The 22,673-nt window shown below is 35.6% G+C and overlaps 1 protein-coding gene across 1 annotated transcript in view; it reads right to left on the bottom strand.

The window, feature by feature from the left end:
- Positions 1-472: 472 nt before the first annotated feature.
- The window catches only part of LOC139864356 (uncharacterized), a 40,799-nt gene continuing 18,598 nt past the window's right edge, over positions 473-22,673 (bottom strand). The window contains exons 2-3 of the mRNA XM_071852935.1: positions 1,485-1,938; positions 473-1,410 (exon numbers count right to left, since the gene is read on the bottom strand). Of these exons, the coding sequence (XP_071709036.1) occupies positions 473-1,410; positions 1,485-1,938 (1,392 nt within the window). The remainder of the gene's footprint in view (positions 1,411-1,484; positions 1,939-22,673) is intronic.

The following is a 22,673-nucleotide window of genomic DNA, read 5'->3' as shown; positions in this document are numbered from 1 at the left end:
AATAACTGCTATTCAACTGAAGATAATGAGATTGTTAAGTACATTCTCACAAGATTGAAAAGTCGTCTCGAAACAAGAGTGAATATACGAAGATATGAGAATCTCAAGGGATTCAAATCTAAAGTTCACTTCAGAGGAACAAAGTTCCTTTAGATGTTTTCGATAGGATTATATTGTAAAGTTCACATTTAACACTAAGGGGGAGATTGTTAGGACCCCGAAGTTGTATAGTGTTAATGTGAATTAAGTTTAAATGAAGGTTCCTTAGAAGAGGGCTATATAAGGAACCTAAGTAGTCCTAATTAGATAGCCATTGTATTGTAACTGAGTTCTAGAAGCTGTGGAATGTAATTTTACCGATTCTCTCTCATACCGTGTCTTCTTCCTACATACCGAATCTCACTCTATCTTATCATTTCTTTCAATCTCATCATGATCTGACCTATCACTGGAATTGTCCTATTCCCAAGTCCTACGGAACCTCTTGGCGCCCAGGTCCTTCACCCACGAAAAGAGATGAGAAATACCCTTCCCATCTTTTCCTAATTTCTCCTTCCTTCACTATGGTTTGACCGGCTTCATCCTTGATAAACTTGATGTTATCTATATCCCTCCTCCTACGCTCCCTAGCTTTTGCAATCCTGTAAATATCATTTGCTCCTTCTTTAGAGTCTAGTTTCCTATACAAGTCTTCATACGCTTTATCTTTTGCACGGGCAATGGCCTTCTTCACTTCTCTGTTGGCTTCTTTATACCTCTCTTCTGCCCTAGTTCTATCATCACGTGTCCCGTCCCGGCATGTAATGAGCTCCCTAAACCTCAGTTGCTTAAGCGCGACTTTGGTTTGAACCTCATCACTAATCCACCATGATTCTCTATTAGAATTATGTCCTCTCAATGTCCCTACTGCCACACCTAAGTTTTCCTTGGCAACATCCCTAATAGCAGATGCCATCGTATTCCACATCTGATCTGTGTCCACTTGAGTAATGGTATCCATTCCTGCCTCTACTCTTTCCAACACTGATGCTTTAAAAGTTTCGACTTTCCCTTCAATCAGATTCTTCCATAGGATCCTAGGTTGGACGGGCCTCACTCTCTTAGTAACCCGCCTCTGCAGAACCAAGTCCATGACCAATAATCTGTGTTGGGTGGAACAAGTCCAGGTAGTCAGGGCTCTACAATCTCTACAAGCTCTAAGGTCCCCTTTGCAAAGCATCAAATAGTCAATCTGGGTACTATGTCCCCCACTGTGGAAAGTAGCTAGTTGTGCTTCCATCTTCCTAAAGAAAGAGTTTGCAACAACCAGATCGTGAGCAACAGCAAATTCGAGAATAGAACGTCCTTCTTCATTCCGAACTCCGTACCCAAAGCCCCCATGGACACCCGTATATCCATCCGAGATCGTTCCTATATGACCATTAAGGTCTCCCCCAATAACCAATCGATGGTCAGCGGGGCAACTCCTCACAACTTCATCTAACGCTTCCCAAAAGCGACTTTTTCATCATCTCCTAAACCAGCATGAGGTGCGTAGGTGCAAATGACCATGTAAGTCTCCTCCTGGATAACTACCCTAACCGACATAATCCTATCGCTACACCTATCCACACCCACAATATTATCCTGATATAGGGGTCCTATAAGGATCCCTACCCTGTTTCTAGCTACTCTAGAACCCGAGAACCACAACCTGTAGTCGTCAATGTCAACCGCCTCTTCACCCCTCCATCTGGTCTCTTGAACACACAATATGTCCACATTACTCTTAAGTAACGTATCTACAAGTTCACGAAATTTGCTAGTCAAAGCTCCTACATTCCAACTACCTACTCTAATCCTAACGCGAGTATCTCTACTACCTCTAGACCTACCCGCCCCTAAACTAATAGGACATGACCTCAAATAACCATGCGTAAGTGACGAGTTAATCTTACCCTATAAACAGCACACTAAAAGTAGAAAAGAGTTGCTAAAACCGAAGTATAAATAGCTAGCAAAAACGTTTCTATCCAAAAGAAGCAGCAAGTTAAAAATAAAGGTAAATAGTACCCTTAACCAGTTAAAAACAAAAACAGGGCAAGTGGGGTCTCAAATTTTTTTTAAAGAAATCAAAATTATAAATAATGAATAAAGCTCAAAAAATAGTAGGTATATGGAAATATATTATAACTATAAAAAAAGATAGTTATATGTAATGAAAAATCAAAAAGAAGTGGAACATCACCGTTAGGTACAAAAAGAAAAGTAGTAGAACAGAAAAGTTTAAGGGTCAGAGAAAACAAACACAGCCTTGTAAGAACAAGGGAGTTCCGGCAACCGACGGTACAGAGGTAGCAGCAGCCAGCAAATTAGTGAGGTTTCTGGTTCGCAAGGACTTTTGCTCCAAGCTCCGTAATCTTACCTGGAAAAAAAAGTGACCGGAGAACTATTCCGGCGACCTGAGAGGCGGCGCGTGGAGAAAGGTTTGTCAGCGAAAGTTGTACTTTCAGGTTCGGAAAATTGCTGCGAGTTTAATGATGACGGTTTCGACTTCTAATTTGATCGGATCTAATACTAATAATCTTAATGATATTAATAATAATACTTATAATGATATTAGTAGTAATAATAATAATATTTATAATAATAACAATAATAACAATAATAATAACATTAATTAATAACAATAAAAAATAATAATAATAATAATAATAATAATAATAATAATAATAATAATAATAATAATAATAATAATAATAATAGTAATAATAATAATAATAATAATAATAATAATAATAATAATAATAATAATAATAATAATAATAATAATAATAATAATAATAATAATTATAAGACTACCTTTAATGATAAGCTTTCAAAAAAATGCCCCAAACAAGGCTCGAACCCAAGACCTCACGCTAACTCGAAACACTCTCAAACCATCTGCTCTGCTACTTCTTTTCTGATTTAATTCGCATCATAATTTATTTGATCCCGTTTTTCTGTTTTTATCTTCCTAATTTCATCACCACCATCTTTTCAGCCCAACAGGAATAATAAGCTGGATCTCGGCCCACCAGGCCCAATTGCAGATTGGATTTCGGGCTTATAAATGATTAATGGATGGAGGAAAAAAAACGCTGAGCAACAACTTCTGTTTTTTTTTTCTTTTTTTTAAGAAAACAAACAAGTGGGGATTATGTTTGTCAGCCATCTTTCTCTGGTTACTGTAGAAGAAATAAAAAAAATAGCAGCAGTTTTTGTAATTCGCAAGTATGCAGGAGGCAAGGAAAAAAATATAAACGCATGTAGTTTGGTTTGGTTGGGTCTTTGTTGACAGTAGAAATAGAAAATCGATGGTACTGTAGTGGTGGTTCATGACGGCTGGAGCAGGAACAGGAACGAAAAAGAAGAAAGAGAATACATAATGTGTTTGTCGTGATGATTGTGAAGTTCTCTCGGACTGAAACAGAGAGAAGAAAAAAATATAATATAGCCGAATTGTTTAAATGGGTGTTGGTAGTTTCGATGATATTGGTGACGGGTTTTGTGAAGGTGGTGACCGGTGATATATGGGTGTGTTTTTGGGTGGGTTTGATTTGTTCGAAACAAAAAAAAACACTTATATAGCAGCAGTGGTATACGATAATGGTTGTGTTTTGTTTTTGGTTTCGAAACATAAAAAGTGAGAGAGAGAGATGAGTTTGATGAGGGTGATGAGTGATATGGGTGTTGATGGAAAGTTTATGGTGTTGGTGATTTGAACTAAGGTGGCGGGTGTGGTTGACGATAGTTTGTAAGAGGGTGGTGATTAATTTGCTTTCGTTGAAGATGATTATGGTGGTGATGACGGTTGTCGGAGAAACAAGAAAACACAAGAGTGGAAGGTTTGAGATGGCGGTTTATGGTGATCATGAGTGGTGCTCTGGTGGTTGTGGTTGGCGAACGAAGCAGGAAACAGAATCCGAATAGAAACATAAAAGAGTGATCATTTATGAATGTATTTGAGTGAAGTTTAAATTGAACTAAACAAGAGGAAACAGAAGAGTGTAGTTGTAGTTAATTACGATGGGTTCCTAGTAGTGTGGTAGTTGTGAGCATAGTAGAAACACACACAAAAATATTGCAGTTGTGGATGGTGGTTGGTCGATCAAGAACAGGAACACACAACTCTAGTTGCATTCTCTTAAATTGATGGGTGTATATAAAGAAAAGAGAAGGAATAAAATATCATTAATATAATACTATATAAAACAAGAAACGTGCACAAAAATAATTTAACAGCTCACATATTTGTACATATACTGCCGACAGTTTTCAAGGACTATTATATCGTGCCCCGTTGTTCACTCAGTGGCGAATAAAAAGTCTTCAGAAAAATTCCAAATTTTAATAATAATTATCTTTATTTATTTCAGTCATTATGGTATAAAATTCGATCATTAATTTATTAAATAAAAATTACATCAACTGTCCCTCTCAATTCTGGTTAAAATATAAAAGTGCTAAAATTTAATAACTAGATCATAAATACATTTTTAGTAAGCCTAAAATTTATAAAACTTATTTTCAAATCACCGTTTATTTTAAAATCACATAAGTTCGAATTTAACTTGCTTAATACCGATCGAATGACAATTGAGTGTTACTGCCGTTTACTAAATCGATTCAAAATCACAAAATATATATTTAATATACTTTATTTATATAGATGTGTATAATATCATATTTTTATTTTATTTTACATAATTAATTTTGATACCAACAACATATAATATTTCAAATTATATTTCCAATTATATATATATATATATATATATATATATATATATATATATATATATATATATATATATATATATATATATATATACACACACATATCTATTTACAGTTAATTGTTCGTGAATCGTCGGAAATCATCAAAGGTTAAATGAATCCATATAAATAGTTTAAAAAAAAAATTTGAGACTCAGTATTACAGACTTTGCTTATCGTGTCGGAAACATATAAAGATTAAGTTTAAATTTAATCGGAAATTTCCTGGTCGTCACACCGGGTGTAAGCGAGAACTTATGTTGTATGGCCATATGGGTTTGACAAACCCTCATTCGGACGGTTCGCTACCGTTATGCGGATGAAATATATTTTTCGAGAATAAGTGTATGTTCTAACACTATGTGATGGGGTAACGTTAGTTGAGCCTTGATAATTGGGTGCTCGTGATAACAATTTTAGAATGATTTTACTATTACTCCAACGTTATAAATCATGTGGTTCAACCATTTTACTTACGTACTCACTTATTAAACCTATGATTTCACCAACATTTTCGTTGACAGATTTCTATGTTTTTCTCAGGTCCTTGAACGTTAAGTGTTACATGCTTCCGCACGCTATTTTTGATACTTGCTTGGATGTCGAGTATACTTGCATACATGGAGCATTTTTTGACTTTACATTAAATCGTGTCGCATAGGTTTCATTTGTACTTAAAAGCGTTGTATTGTATTAGTCGTTGAACTACCTTGTAAACTTTGAAACATCTTTACATATGAAATGAATGCGACATATTTTAGTCAAACGTTGTTTTAAAGACTTATGACCACGTAACGGGACCTAAGTAGACGGCGCCGTCAATGACGATTTTGTCGGGTCGCTACAAAAGATATTTGGGACAGACTTGAACAGATTCATTTGGGTAAAGATGCTGATACATCAGAGTTCCTTACAGACTCGTCAGAATCAGAAGATGAGCTCGATGATGGGAAGAAGACAAATTACTTTGCATTTATGGCTGAGACTTCTTCATCAAATAACGCTCAACAGGTATTTTTTGATCCATCTACTGTTATTGAATGTGTTAAATGCGCTGAATCTAAGATAACCATAGATAATTTAACAAAGGCATATGTGGAGATGAAAGAAAAATGGCACACAGACCATGTGACCACTAAGGTTGAAAATGAGTTGAAAGAGCAGATCAAAGTTTATAAAAAACAACTTCACGATCTTAAATGTTATAACTTTGACATAAATCAAACTTTAATTAAACGTGTGGACACAATTAATGAACTAAAGAAAGAAAATGAATGCGTTAAAGCTGATTTAGAAGCAATTTCAATTAAAATGAAGTGTTGAGCAAGTGCGTCACAATGGAATGAATTAATGGTGGAACTTAATGACACCAAGGACAAGGGTATTGGATATAGTTCTGCATCTCCTCCTTTTCAGAACACATTTGTTAATGCAAACGTAGTTGACGGTCGACCAGAAGATAGTATCCCTCCTAGTTATGAAGATTATGTTGAAAAGAATAAAAAATGTAGTTCAACTAAGAATACAACTTCTGATGATACTGCTGAAGGTGCTCTAGATCATGAGGAAGATAGGAAAACTGGGTTAGGAGATAACTCTAAGACAAGTAGAGTTAGAACACCAAAAGGTCCTGTTAAAATTTTAAGAAATCCTAGATTTGCTAACAGACCAGTTCCTCCTGTTACACCTAAGCCTGTTCCAAGTAGGGATGGCAATGGATCGGATATGGATCGGGTGAGGCCGTATCCATATCCATATCCATTTATTTTTTTACTTTTCATCCATCCATATCCATATCCGTCGGGTGAAGCGGGTTAATGGATAATTATCCATATCCGTTTAAATTTATTTTATTTTTAACAATTATAAGCGGTGGTTCACTATATACGATTAAAAGTAATATTTTTAATAGTTTATGCGATCGAAAGTCACATTTTACTAATCTATATAACAAATAATCAATAGATAACCTATTAAACGTGTAAAGATATCGACATGTAAGTTGCTTACTTTTAGTTACATGAAATCACATTTGAACCACCAAAGTACGATAAATACATTTGATTATTTAAACAAAACAAAATATAAGAAGAAAGTTATATTTTTAGAGAAAATATAAAGAAAGATGAATATGAATATAATTAATGAAATATCACTACATAAATGATACTAATTTGAGTGATAAATTTATATATTTAGTTATTTCGAGTGAAAGCGGGTTCATCCATGGATGGAATTTTTTCATCCACATCCATATCCATATCCATTTAGATTGTCCATATCCACGAATAATCGGGTGGATCGGATGGATATCCACTGGATTGGGTATCCATTGCCATCCCTAGTTCCAAGAAATAAAACAAATGATTCTCCTGTGTTTTTAAGAACACAAGATCCGTCATCTTCAAACTCTAATAATGTGTATGAATTTAGAGGATATAGGGAGTTTTGTCAATGTTTTAATTGTGCTATTTTTGGACATATTGCTGCTAATTGTCCTAGAAGATATAGATTACCCAGACAGAAGATTGACCTCACATATGATGATCGCAGATCATCTTATGCTCATAAAACAGGTTCACCTGTTAATGATGAAGTTCGTGTTAAAAATCACACGAAAAATGTTGTCTATGGAGAGTATAAGAGAAAGAATTTCAATAGGTCAATTTCTCCTGTGAAGATTAAGGTTCCTAAACAGGATACTGAGGCAAGATTTGCCAAATCAAGTGTTCATAGTAGAGCTTTTGAACCAAAGGCACGATCGCCTTCGCAAAAAGCTAGTCGTCGAAAATACTTTTCTCGTACCAGACCACGAGTGAATCGCTCTGAAAATGAGCAAAATGTGAAAAACCAGAAAAGCAATATTGCAACTTCTAACCTGTCTAAGTTTACGATTTCTAATGATGAGATTCCACCAGACTCAAACGGGAAATGGATGGAATTTCAAGCTATGGGTGTTAATGGACAACCTACTGCCATTCGGGCATGGGTTCCCATTATCAATTAATTCTCTTAATGTGATGTACAGGGAACCAGGGTACCTGCAAACAACACATGGATAGTGGATAGCGGCGCTTCGAGACATATGACTGGACAACTATCTCTTCTTTCGGATGTACACCCAATTAAGGGAGGTTATGTCGCATTTGCTGGAGATAAAGGAGGTCACATTTCTGCTCAAGGTTTATTGAAGAATGAAAAAGTTAGTTTTGAAAAAGTAAACTATTGTCAAGAGCTTGCAAACAATCTGTTGTCGGTTTCACAAATCTATGAAAAATCTTTCAAAGTAGCATTTGATGACGAATTCAGCTACATTTTGAAACCAGAGTTTGTGATTCCTCCAGAAATGATTTTGATGAAGGCTCCTAGACAAGCTGATTTATATATGCTAGATATGAACGTTGCTACTTCAACTGCTGAACATCATCAAACTTTTGTTTCTAAAGCAACTGAACAAGATTCTATTACTTGGCACAAATGCATGGGTCATTTAAGTTTTTGGAAAATGAATCACCTTGTCCACAACAATCTTGTAGAAGGTGCTGATCGTCGATCTTTTCAGATTCCAGGAACATGTGTTCTGTGTAAGAAGGATAAGCAGAGCAAGAAAGCTCATAAGCTGGTGAAGTATAATCCAATATCTGCTCTACTTGAATTGTTACATATGGATCTTTTCGGTCCAATTCATTTTGAAAGCATTGATGGAAGTAAGTATTGTCTGGTTGTAACTGATGATTATTCAAGATTTTCTTGGGTAATGTTTTTGAAAGAGAAGTCCGATACTTTTGAGAATTTGAAAGTGCTAATCAATCGATTAGAGACAGGTTTTAATCTAAAGGTAAGAAATACTCGTTACGACAACGGTACAGAATTTAAGAATCAGTATCTTCGAGGTTTTTGTATCGAAAAAGGTATCAATATGTAGTTCAGTTCTGCGTACGCTCCTCAGATGAATGGTGTTGCTGAAAGAAAGAATAGAGTATTGATCGAGACAGCTAGAACAATGCTAGCAGATTCATCATTACCTGTTCATTTTTGGAGTGAAGTTATTGGAAACACGTGTTACACTATGAATCGAGTTCTGACTGTTAAACGACTGGTAAAACTTGCTATGAGCTATTGCATGGGAGAAAACCATCTTTGAAGCATCTAGAACCATTTGGTGCACCGTGTACCATCTTGAAAATAAAACCAGGAAGTAAGTTTGATTCAAAAGTGGTTACTGGAGTATTTCTTGGGTATAGTTCTCCTAACAAGCCAGTTTTCAACAATGAGACAAGATGTGTTAAAGAATGCTCTGAAGTTGGTGTCCAGAGGAATTATATAAAGAGTGTTTCTAAGAGTCATCCTTGGATTTATAACTATGATGAGCTAATTGACTCATTCAATCTTGCTCCAGATCATACGGAGAATGAAGTTGAGTTACAAATGCTGTTTGATTTACAAAATGAACCAGAAGTATCTGCACCTACACCAACTCCAACTCCATTACCCACCGTCAATGAATCAGTTCAAGATTCAGATCAAGACGTTGATCCAGTGTACGATACATGCGGATCTGATATTTCAAGTGAGAGTTCTGATAATCATTAAGATATTAGTGATACTACGAATCTACATCATGAGATACCTGTTCTCGCACAACCAGTTCCCAGAACTACAGCTGATCATCCTAGAGAGAATATTATTGGAGATCCAAATGCATGTGTTAGAACAAGAAGGTAAGTTCAATTTGATGGTCAAGTTGATACTCATATGACAGCTGCTGCTGTATACTACGAGTACTCATGTCATATTTCTAGAATAGAGCCAAAGACAACAAAGGAAGCCTTGAAGCTTGTTGATTGGGTCATGGCAATGCAAGAAGAGATTCAACAATTCCATCGTTTAGATATTTGTAAGCTAGTTACTAAGCTGCATGGTGCTAAAGTAATTGATCTCAAATGGGTTTGGAAGTGCAAATTTGACGAAGATGGCAATGTTATTCGTAACAAAGCAAGATTAGTTGCTAAAGGTTATCAGAAAGATCCTGAATTCGATTATGATGAACTTTTTGCTCCTGTTGCCAGATTGGAAGCCATTCGTATTTTCTTGAATTTTGCTTCATTTATGAAGTTCAAAGTATTTCAAATGGATGTCAAGAGTGCATTTCTTTATGGCAAGCTTAATGAAAGAGTATATGTCAATCAACCACCGGGTTTTGAAGATCATCTTCATCCTGAAAAAGTTTACCGTTTATGAAGAGACCTATATGGTTTACATCAAGCCCCAAGAGCTTGGTATGGACTTTTGTCAAGTTATCTGATCGAAAAAGGTTATCAAATGGGCACGGTAGATTGTACTCTGTTCACGAAGGTTAAAGATGATGATATTATATTGGTCCAGATCTATGTAGACGACATTATTTTCGGTTCTACTAAGCAGGAACTCGTCGATGAGTTTGAGCAGGTTATGAAGGACGAATTCGAAATGAGCAAATTGGGTCTCTTACACTACTTTCTTGGTTTGCAAGTCGAACAGACTGAAAATGGCATTTTTCTTCATCAAGCAAAGTATGTAAATGATATACTCAAATGTTTCAGTATGACTCAAGAACGTCCTGTGTCGACCCCGCTAGCTGTAAATCACGGTATTTCGTTAGACTGTGAAGGGGAGCCTGTTGATCCTACATACTATCGAGCAATCATCGGATCGCTCATGTATCTCACTGCAACTAGGCCAGATATTATGTTCGCAACATGTCTGTGTGCTCGTTATCAAGTTAATTCGAATACAGTTCATCTTACAGCTGCCAAAAGAATTCTTCGTTATCTGTTACATTCTCCAAATCTCGGCATCTGGTATTCAAACGAAGACAAGTTTGATCTTGTAGCATATAGTGATTCAGACTATGCAGGTTGCAAAATCAACAACAAATCTACTTCAGGAGGATGTCAATTTTTAGGTGAAAGGCTGGTGACCTAGCAATGCAAGAAACAAACTGCAGTTGCGCTTTCCACATGTGAAGCTGAATATATCGCTACTTCTAGTTGCTGTTCGCAAGTTGTTTGGATCCAACAACAACTTTGCGTTTACGGACTAAGAATCTCTTTCTCTCCTCTTTATATTGATAATATTGCTGCTATTGCAATTACTAAGAATCCTGTGCAACATTCTAAGACTAAACACATAGGTGTTAAATATCATTTTCTTAGGGATTTCCATGAGAAAAAGATAATTGAGGTTAAGAGAATAGGTACTAAGGACCAGAGGGCTGACCTTTTCACTAAGGCTTTCGATAAACCTAGGTTCTTGCTACTTTTAGAGATGAATGGCATTGTTGATCGAGACAAAGTAATTTTGGATGTTGATTGTGAGGGTTAATCAAACTTTTAGACTTTGCATGTAGGATGCATGACATATAGATTTTAGTTTTTTATTATCTGTATTGCATATTTTTACTTCCTGTCTGCATCTCTCTTCATGATTTCTTACATGTTTGCATGCTAGTCTGTAGTTATTTTCTGTTTCGTTTGTTAAAATGCTAAAAGTCAAAAAGATTTTATGTGTTAGTATTTTAGGGGGAGTATTTTTTATCAACAGAATATACTTAAAAAGTGTAAAATGCCTCACCAGAAAACCCTAAAAAGTTGAAAAATTCCAAAAATGAGCTTGTTTTGATTAATATGTGGGAGATGAAGAAATTACTGTACTGAGAATTGATATATTTGATTAGTAAGGACTGATTTGAATGTTTATGTTTATCTGTTGTGTGATGTACTGATAGATGTGACTTATGAATTCTTGGCATTAGACAATCATAATAAGAATAACGATCATCTAAGATTCAGAAGTCATGAACGATCTGTAGCGTTTGAAGGTAGTCACCTAATTATCTTCGAAACTATATCTAATGATAATTGTTGAGGAACTCAACAGTCTGTTGAGGGTATCCCCTATCATAATTGATAATTACTAGAAAAGGTTGGGGGTGGATTTTAAGGTTGAGGATTATCTGTTTGGCTGGTGCATACCACGTTGTCACGGGCCTAAGACTCTATAATCGAAACTAAACCCCGAAAATATCAGAGAAAATTAGTTTATGTCGAAAGTAAGTGTCCCTTCTCGCTTAAGGTTGAAAAGTATAATTCCTTATTACGGACCGTTCAAGCATTTAAGGGAGAACACCTTCGAGTGATCAGAGCACACAACAAAGAAACATGAGTTCATGCATAATAATGGAAAATTCATTCATGATGGCGTTCAAAATCAATATATCAAAAGACAGTGATATGCTGAAAAAGAAATATCAAAAGAAAATCAAGGTAAAAAATAATTAGCGTATCAAGATGGAAAAGTCCTAAAAGTATGAAGAATGCTGATTCATGATGTGCTCATAAAGAACTCAGATCATTCTTAGTGTGACGCCCTGCGCAGCTTGAATTGCTTAATCACGACGTTTACACTGAACTATCAAGATTCTTGTCGTTTGCAATATAGAGTTATACCTATTAAGACTGTAAGTTGAAAAGATACTTATCTAGATATACTCTAAATAATATATATATGAAAGTTTAACTTTCGATTTCGTTTTCCATGTCAACTTGAACATAAAGAAGTTAAGGGCCTTGAGATTTATTTCATGTGACGACTGGTCATCAGGCAAGTCTGCTTAAACTGTAGACCAATCTCCGCGGTAAATAATGTGCCTATTCGGATAATCTAATATACTCTAAGATCTGCCGTACCAACTAGATTGAAGATCGTCAACACACTAGTAGAAGCCAAAGGCTGACAGGGTTATTTAAAATGCCGTGAGAACCATCCTGTTCAATTTGAATGAAGTACATGGAAAGAGATAATGGAAAGTTACGCGTAATGAATTGACAACCTAATAAAAATGCACAATCATAACTGATGAAAGAATCAAGGATCAATGAACTTAGCGTGATCTCAAAAATCACTGCTTTATAGTGTTCAAGTAATTAATGCCAACATGATTGTCGAAGTGTTCGGAATGAATATGTTCATGTTTGATGGGGATTGATATCAGTAATTGCATGATAATAGACATAGACTGGATAATTAGGAATGAACAACAGAATTTGATTCAATATGACAGTTCTGATCCATTTTTAAATTGTTAATCATCTTGCTTACAAAAAGAATGTGGATTTATGTGTTTGTTTATCTGTCTGTTAAATAGTTTGCATTGAAAACTGTAAAACAACAAAAAGATTTTGATTTTGCATGTTATTGCACTTCATGGTAGAATGTCTTATATGTGCATATTTTTAGTTGCATGACATTATATCTCAGAAAACTTATAAAGATTTCTTTCGTTCTTTTGTTTTCTGATTATCCTCTGAATGTACAATGACATCTGAAAGAACCTTGTCGAGATCAAGATATTTTTGGCCACCAAATCCATGAGATAGAAGTTTGTAGGGCTAGTGTAGGACTTACTCATGTGAAACAGAATGTTTAGAGTAATAACTTTGTTATGGTTAAGATTTTTGATATACCTAAGTGTCAATGATCATTTCTTGATGGATTAGTGATTTATGACTCAAATTGAAAGTGCTAGTTAGCTCTAAGATTTCCAAATGAGTCGAAATCCCAAGTTTGTGAAAATTTGAAAATTTAAAATTGCCTAAGTGGCTCACTCACACGATTGATGTGTGAACCGTACGAGTAACCACACGTGTGAGGTTAACTGTACGGATGATCCTATTCTAGAATTGTCCTAAGACATTTGGGCCACACACATGAGTGACTGTGAGACGTGTGGTTGAATGGTGAACTGTGTGATCAATCGTACGGTTGATCACGAGAGTATAAATAAGGAGGCGACGAACACAATGTTCACTTTCACACTCAAACTCACTTTTGCTCTCAAAATTCGATCATCGCCATTCACGATTTCCACCGTAGGTCTTTCTAAGCTACATTAACCGATCACAGTGCCACCAACTTGGTATGATTTCATCAATTTTTGATTGTTTAATTTGGGTTTATGTGTATCGAAACCCTAGGGGTGTAACAGTCGAATTTTATGCAATTAAAGCTTGTTTTAATTGATATCTGTTATTGTTTTGTGTTAATCGGAACCTAATGTTGCTATTGTGATGTAAATCGGCCCCTAAAGTGATCAAACTGATAGGTCAGATCATGTTGAGATTGAGAGAAATGATAAGATAAAGAGAGATTCGGTATGTAAGAATGAGACTCGGTATTAGAGAGTATCGGCAAAATTACATTCCACAGCTTCTAGAACTCGGTTACAATGCAATGGCTATCTAATTAGGACTACTTAGGTTCCTTATATAGCCCTCTTCTAAGGAACCTTCATTTAAGCTTATTTCACATTAACACTATACAACTTTGGGGTCCTAACAATCTCTCCCTTAGTGTTAAATGTGAACTTTACAACATAATCCTATTTAAAACATCTAAAGGAACTTTGTTCCTCTGAAGTGAACTTTGGATTTGAAACTCTTGAGATTCTCATATCTTCGTATGCTCACTCTTGTTTTGAGACGACTTTTTAATCTTGTGAAAATGTATTTGACAATCTCAATATCTTCAGTTGAATAGCAGTTATTGATCAATCTCCATCTCATGTACTTGAAAGCATACATCAACGTTCTGTCTGAGTATCTTCTGAAATCTGAGACTCTGATGAAGATCTTTGTATAGTGAGAATTGACAAATGCAAACCCATATGGATAGTCGCTCACTTCAAGTAAGGACATGTATCTTAGCTCTTCAATCACTTGATTTGGTGGTATGATTCCAGCTCTTTTTGTGTCCAGATTCCAACCCCAACTGAAAATCATGAACTGACATCCATCTCATCGAATCAAGAATAAATCTGTAGACTGCCTTCATTGCAGTAGCATGATAAATTGTTGCAGATTCATTCAAGTTAATCAGATAGTTGTAAATGAAAATAATGTCATCCATTTTCAGTTTATCAAAATCCGCTTCTGAGAATTGGTAACACTCATCATTCATTCTTGTAACTTGACACAATGGCATCTTTACTTCATCCTTATTAATCATCAAAACCTTATTTATGCTTTTAATCTCTGAACTCTGCTGAATTTGAAGTTTCTCTTCATTCTTCAATTTGAATTTGTCACGAACACTCTGATAATTTTTGAGATATTCTAGTTTCTTATGATATTTCCATGCACCCAGAACACTCATTGATGCAGAAAGGACGAGATCAGAATCACCATAAATTCTATATGCTTGTTGTTCAATGAATGGTGAACGAAGAATATCTTTCTCTTCATCCTCACTCAGTTGGTAATTCGCATCACGTTCAAGAACAATCTCTGCAATTTGAAAAGGAACATTCAAATCGGGAGGAGTCGTGGTATCTTCTTTGCCATTAGAGAAAATCTCCTTTCCAAAGTGTATTCCAAATTCGTCAGTTGGAGATGTCAAATTAACAAATTGATGATCATTGAATTCATTGGCGACACTCGATGACCCCTTCAAAATATCTTCAATGTTGTCAAAGTTTTGATTGTCCTCTTGAGTTAACTTTTTCTCTGATTGATCAGCTGAATCCATTAACATTCCTGAGTCACCCTCTCTCTGACTTTCCGATTCATCTAGAAAACTTTCACACTGAATTTCTTCAATTTCATCACTGGAATCAGATATATCAACAACATCTTTATCCTTCTTTTGACTAGATGTACCAGCTTCATACGTTGATCTTTGAAAAACACTGGACCGATAACCACCTTGTCTATTCTCCCCCTCATGAAGATTGTCGGAATCGAAATCATCATGATCAGGCATGTGAATTGGTCCAGGTGACTTGCATGGAGATAAAGGATACACTATCCTTGCTTGCTCAAGATAAATCATCATAGTTTCGCGAACTTCATCAAGATCAGTTTGTTTAGCAAACTCAGCAAGATAGAGCTCCTCCACCTCATTGTCAGAGAGATACTGTAATCCATATCTATTTGAACTTCGAGAAGGTGACCCAGTTGGTGAAACAACAGTGTAACCATGAACAAAAGCAGCATCAGCAGCAACTGTTGAAGGCGATGTTGGTGGAAGTGTTTGAGTTGCCGTGAGGGCAGGTAAGGATGATTGTGCAGTATTATTCTTATATGTAGGGCTATACATGAAATGTCCCGTTCTTATTGATTAAAAACGTTCCATATTAATTGATTTCGTTGCGAGGTTTTGACCTCTATATGAGACGTTTTTCAAAGACTGCATTCATTTTAAAACAAACCATAACCTTTATTTCATCAATAAAGGTTTAAAAAGCTTTACGTAGATTATCAAATAATGATAATCTAAAATATCCTGTTTACACACGACCATTACATAATGGTTTACAATACAAATATGTTACAACAAAATAAGTTTCTTGAATGCAGTTTTTACACAATATCATACAAGCATGGACTCCAAATCTCGTCCTTATTTAAGTATGCGACAGCGGAAGCTCTTAATAATCACCTGAGAATAAACATACTTAAAACGTCAACAAAAATGTTGGTGAGTTATAGGTTTAACCTATATATATCAAATCATAATAATAGACCACAAGATTTCATATTTCAATACACATCCCATACATAGAGATAAAAATCATTCATATGGTGAACACCTGGTAACCGACATTAACAAGATGCATATATAAGAATATCCCCATCATTCCGGGACACCCTTCGGATATGATATAAATTTCGAAGTACTAAAGCATCCGGTACTTTGGATGGGGTTTGTTAGGCCCAATAGATCTATCTTTAGGATTCGCGTCAATTAGGGTGTCTGTTCCCTAATTCTTAGATTACCAGACTTAATAAAAAGGGGCATATTCGATTTCGATAATTCAACCATAGAATGTAGTTTCACGTACTTGTGTCTATTTTGTAAATCATTTATAAAACCTGCATGTATTCTCATCCCAAAAATATTAGATTTTAAAAGTGGGACTATAACTCACTTTCACAGATTTTTACTTCGTCGGGAAGTAAGACTTGGCCACTGGTTGATTCACGAACCTATAACAATATATACATATATATCAAAGTATGTTCAAAATATATTTACAACACTTTTAATATATTTTGATGTTTTAAGTTTATTAAGTCAGCTGTCCTCGTTAGTAACCTACAACTAGTTGTCCACAGTTAGATGTACAGAAATAAATCGATAAATATTATCTTGAATCAATCCACGACCCAGTGTATACGTATCTCAGTATTGATCACAACTCAAACTATATATATTTTGGAATCAACCTCAACCCTGTATAGCTAACTTCAACATTCACATATAGAGTGTCTATGGTTGTTCCGAAATATATATAGATGTGTCGACATGATAGGTCAAAACATTGTATACGTGTCTATGGTATCTCAAGATTACATAATATATAATACAAGTTGATTAAGTTATGGTTGGAATAGATTTGTTACCAATTTTCACGTAGCTAAAATGAGAAAAATTATCCAATCTTGTTTTACCCATAACTTCTTCATTTTAAATCCGTTTTGAGTGAATCAAATTGCTATGGTTTCATATTGAACTCTATTTTATGAATCTAAACAAAAAAAGTATAGGTTTCTAGTCGGAAAAATAAGTTACAAGTCGTTTTTGTAAAGGTAGTCATTTCAGTCGAAAGAACGACGTCTAGATGACCATTTTAGAAAACATACTTCCACTTTGAGTTTAACCATAATTTTTGGATATAGTTTCATGTTCATAATAAAAATAATTTTCTCAGAATAACAACTTTTAAATCAAAGTTTATCATAGTTTTTAATTAACTAACCCAAAACAGCCCGCGGTGTTACTACGACGGCGTAAATCCGATTTTACGGTGTTTTTCGTGTTTCCAGGTTTTAAATTATTAAGTTAGCATATCATATAGATATAGAACATGTGTTTAGTTGATTTTAAAAGTCAAGTTAGAAGGATTAACTTTTGTTTGCGAACAAGTTTAGAATTAACTAAACTATGTTCTAGTGATTACAAGTTTAAACCTTCGAATAAGAGAGCTTTATATGTATGAATCGAATGATGTTATGAACATCATTACTACCTTAAGTTCCTTGGATAAACCTACTGGAAAAGAGAAAAATTGATCTAGCTTCAACGGATCCTTGGATGGCTCGAAGTTCTTGAAGCAGAATCATGACACGAAAACAAGTTCAAGTAAGATCATCACTTGAAATAAGATTGTTATAGTTATAGAAATTGAACCAAAGTTTGAATATGATTATTACCTTGTATTAGTATGATAACCTACTGTAAGAAACAAAGATTTCTTGAGGTTGGATGATCACCTTACAAGATTGGAAGTGAGCTAGCAAACTTGAAAGTATTCTTGATTTTATGAAACTAGAACTTTTGGAATTTATGAAGAACACTTAGAACTTGAAGATAGAACTTGAGAGAGATCAATTAGATGAAGAAAATTGAAGAATCAAAGTGTTTGTAGGTGTTTTTGGTCGTTGGTGTATGGATTAGATATAAAGGATATGTAATTTTGTTTTCATGTAAATAAGTCATGAATGATTACTCATATTTTTGTAATTTTATGAGATATTTCATGCTAGTTGCCAAATGATGGTTCCCACATGTGTTAGGTGACTCACATGGGCTGCTAAGAGCTGATCATTGGATTGTATATACCAATAGTACATACATCTAAAAGCTGTGTATTGTACGAGTACGAATACGGGTGCATACGAGTAGAATTGTTGATGAAACTGAACGAGGATGTAATTGTAAGCATTTTTGTTAAGTAGAAGTATTTTGATAAGTGTCTTGAAGTCTTTCAAAAGTGTATGAATACATATTAAAACACTACATGTATATACATTTTAACTGAGTCGTTAAGTCATCGTTAGTCGTTACATGTAAATGTTGTTTTGAAACCTTTAGGTTAACGATCTTGTTAAATGTTGTTAACCCAATGTTTATAATATCAAAAGAGATTTTAAATTATTATATTATCATGATATTATGATGTACGAATATCTCTTAATATGATATATATACATTAAATGTCGTTACAACGATAATCGTTACATATATGTCTCGTTTCAAAATCATTAAGTTAGTAGTCTTGTTTTTACATATGTAGTTCATTGTTAATATAATTAATGATATGTTTACTTATCATAATATCATGTTAACTATATATATAACCATATATATGTCATCATATAGTTTTTACAAGTTTTAACGTTCGTGAATCACCGGTCAACTTGGGTGGTCAATTGTCTATATGAAACCTATTTCAATTAATCAAGTCTTAACAAGTTTGATTGCTTAACATGTTAGAAACATTTAATCATGTAAATATGAATCTCAATTAATATATATAAACATGGAAAAGTTCGGGTCACTACAGTACCTACCCGTTAAATAAATTTCGTCTCGAAATTTTAAGCTGTTGAAGGTGTTGACGAATCTTCTGGAAATAGATGCGGGTATTTCTTCTTCATCTGATCTTCACGCTCCCAGGTGAACTCGGGTCCTCTACGAGCATTCCATCGAACCTTAACAATTGGTATCTTGTTTTGCTTAAGTCTTTTAACCTCACGATCCATTATTTCGACGGGTTCTTCGATGAATTGAAGTTTTTCGTTGATTTGGATTTCATCTAACGGAATAGTGAGATCTTCTTTAGCAAAACATTTCTTCAAATTCGAGACGTGGAAAGTGTTATGTACAGCCGCGAGTTGTTGAGGTAACTCAAGTCGGTAAGCTACTGGTCCAACACGATCAATAATCTTGAATGGTCCAATATACCTTGGATTTAATTTCCCTCGTTTACCAAATCGAACAACGCCTTTCCAAGGTGCAACTTTAAGCATGACCATCTCTCCAATTTCAAATTCTATATCTTTTCTTTTAATGTCAGCGTAGCTCTTTTGTCGACTTTGGGCGGTTTTCAACCGTTGTTGAATTTGGATGATCTTCTCGGTAGTTTCTTGTATAATCTCCGGACCCGTAATCTGTCTATCCCCCACTTCACTCCAACAAATCGGAGACCTGCACTTTCTACCATAAAGTGCTTCAAACGGCGCCATCTCAATGCTTGAATGGTAGCTGTTGTTGTAGGAAAATTCTGCTAATGGTAGATGTCGATCCCAACTGTTTCCGAAATCAATAACACATGCTCGTAGCATGTCTTCAAGCGTTTGTATCGTCCTTTCGCTCTGCCCATCAGTTTGTGGATGATAGGCAGTACTCATGTCTAGACGAGTTCCTAATGCTTGCTGTAATGTCTGCCAGAATCTTGAAATAAATCTGCCATCCCTATCAGAGATAATAGAGATTGGTATTCCATGTCTGGAGACGACTTCCTTCAAATACAGTCGTGCTAACTTCTCCATCTTGTCATCTTCTCTTATTGGTAGGAAGTGTGCTGATTTGGTGAGACGATCAACTATTACCCAAATAGTATCAAAACCACTTGCAGTCCTTGGCAATTTAGTGATGAAATCCATGGTAATGTTTTCCCATTTCCATTCCGGGATTTCGGGTTGTTGAAGTAGACCTGATGGTTTCTGATGCTCAGCTTTGACCTTAGAACACGTCAAACATTCTCCTACGTATTTAGCAACATCGGCTTTCATACCCGGCCACCAAAAATGTTTCTTGAGATCCTTGTACATCTTCCCCGTTCCAGGATGTATTGAGTATCTGGTTTTATGAGCTTCTCTAAGTACCATTTCTCTCATATCTCCAAATTTTGGTACCCAAATCCTTTCAGCCCTATACCGGGTTCCGTCTTCCCAAATATTAAGATGCTTCTCCGATCCTTTGGGTATTTCATCCTTTAAATTTCCCTCTTTTAAAACTCCTTGTTGCGCCTCCTTTATTTGAGTAGTAATGTTATTATGAATCATTATATTCATAGATTTTACTCGAATGGGTTCTCTATCCTTCCTACTCAAGGCATCGGCTACCACATTTGCCTTCCCCGGGTGGTAACGAATCTCAAAATCGTAATCATTCAATAATTCAATCCACCTACGCTGCCTCATATTCAGTTGTTTCTGATTAAATATGTGTTGAAGACTTTTGTGGTCGGTATATATAATACTTTTGACCCCATATAAGTAGTGCCTCCAAGTCTTTAATGCAAAAACAACCGCGCCTAATTCCAAATCATGCGTCGTATAATTTTGTTCGTGAATCTTCAATTGTCTAGACGCATAAGCAATCACCTTCGTTCGTTGCATTAATACACAACCGAGACCTTGCTTTGATGCGTCACAATAAATCACAAAATCATCATTTCCTTCAGGCAATGACAATATAGGTGCCGTAGTTAGCTTTTTCTTCAATAACTGAAACGCTTTCTCTTGTTCATCATTCCATTCAAATTTCTTCCCTTTATGCGTTAATGCAGTCAAGGGTTTTGCTATTCTGGAAAAGTCTTGGATGAACCTTCGGTAGTAACCAGCTAGTCCTAAAAACTGGCGTATGTGTTTCGGAGTTTTCGGGGTTTCCCACTTTTCAACAGTTTCTATCTTTGCCGGATCCACCTTAATACCTTCTTTGTTCACTATGTGACCGAGGAATTGAACTTCTTCCAACCAAAATGCACACTTTGAAAACTTAGCGTACAATTCTTCCTTCCTCAATACTTCTAACACCTTTCTCAAATGTTCACCGTGTTCTTGGTCATTCTTTGAGTAAATAAGTATGTCATCAATGAAAACAATGACAAACTTGTCAAGGTATGGTCCACACACTCGGTTCATAAGGTCCATGAACACAGCTGGTGCATTAGTTAAACCAAACGGCATGACCATAAACTCGTAATGACCGTAACGTGTTCTGAAAGCAGTCTTTGGAATATCATCTTCTTTCACCCGCATTTGATGATACCCGGAACGTAAGTCAATCTTTGAATAAACAGACGAGCCTTGTAGTTGATCAAATAAGTCGTCGATTCTCGGTAGTGGGTAGCGGTTCTTGATGGTAAGTTTGTTCAACTCTCGGTAGTCGATACACAACCTGAATGTACCATCTTTCTTCTTGACAAACAAAACAGGAGCTCCCCACGGTGATGTGCTTGGTCGAATGAAACCACGCTCTAAAAGTTCTTGTAATTGGCTTTGCAGTTCTTTCATCTCGCTGGGTGCGAGTCTGTAAGGAGCACGAGCTATTGGTGCAGCTCCTGGTACAAGATCTATTTGAAATTCAACGGATCGATGTGGGGGTAATCCCGGTAATTCTTTCGGAAATACATCGGGAAATTCTTTTGCAATGGGAACATCATTGATGCTCTTTTCTTCAGTTTGTACTTTCTCGACGTGTGCTAGAACAGCATAGCAACCTTTTCTTATTAGTTTTTGTGCCTTCAAATTACTAATAAGATGTAGCTTCGTGTTGCCCTTTTCTCCGTACACCATTAAGGGTTTTCCTTTTTCTCGTATAATGCGAATTGCATTTTTGTAACAAACGATCTCCGCTTTCACTTCTTTCAACCAGTCCATACCGATTATCACATCAAAACTCCCTAACTCTACTGGTATCAAATCAATCTTAAATGTTTCGCTAACCAGTTTAATTTCTCGATTCCGACATATATTATCTGCTGAAATTAATTTACCATTTGCTAATTCGAGTAAAAATTTACTATCCAAAGGCGTCAATGGACAACTTAATTTAGCACAAAAATCTCTACTCATATAGCTTCTATCCGCACCCGAATCAAATAAAACGTAAGCAGATTTATTGTCAATAAGAAACGTACCCGTAACAAGCTCCGGGTCTTCCTGTGCCTCTGCCGCATTAATATTGAAAACTCTTCCGCGGCCTTGTCCATTCGTGTTCTCCTGGTTCGGGCAATTTCTAATAATGTGGCCCGGTTTTCCACATTT

This window comes from Rutidosis leptorrhynchoides, chromosome 8 (genome assembly GCF_046630445.1).
Source record: "Rutidosis leptorrhynchoides isolate AG116_Rl617_1_P2 chromosome 8, CSIRO_AGI_Rlap_v1, whole genome shotgun sequence".
Taxonomy (NCBI): Eukaryota; Viridiplantae; Streptophyta; class Magnoliopsida; order Asterales; family Asteraceae; genus Rutidosis; species Rutidosis leptorrhynchoides.
The sequence above is the reverse complement of the archived record's forward strand: the minus strand, read 5'-3'. Positions and strand labels throughout refer to the sequence as shown.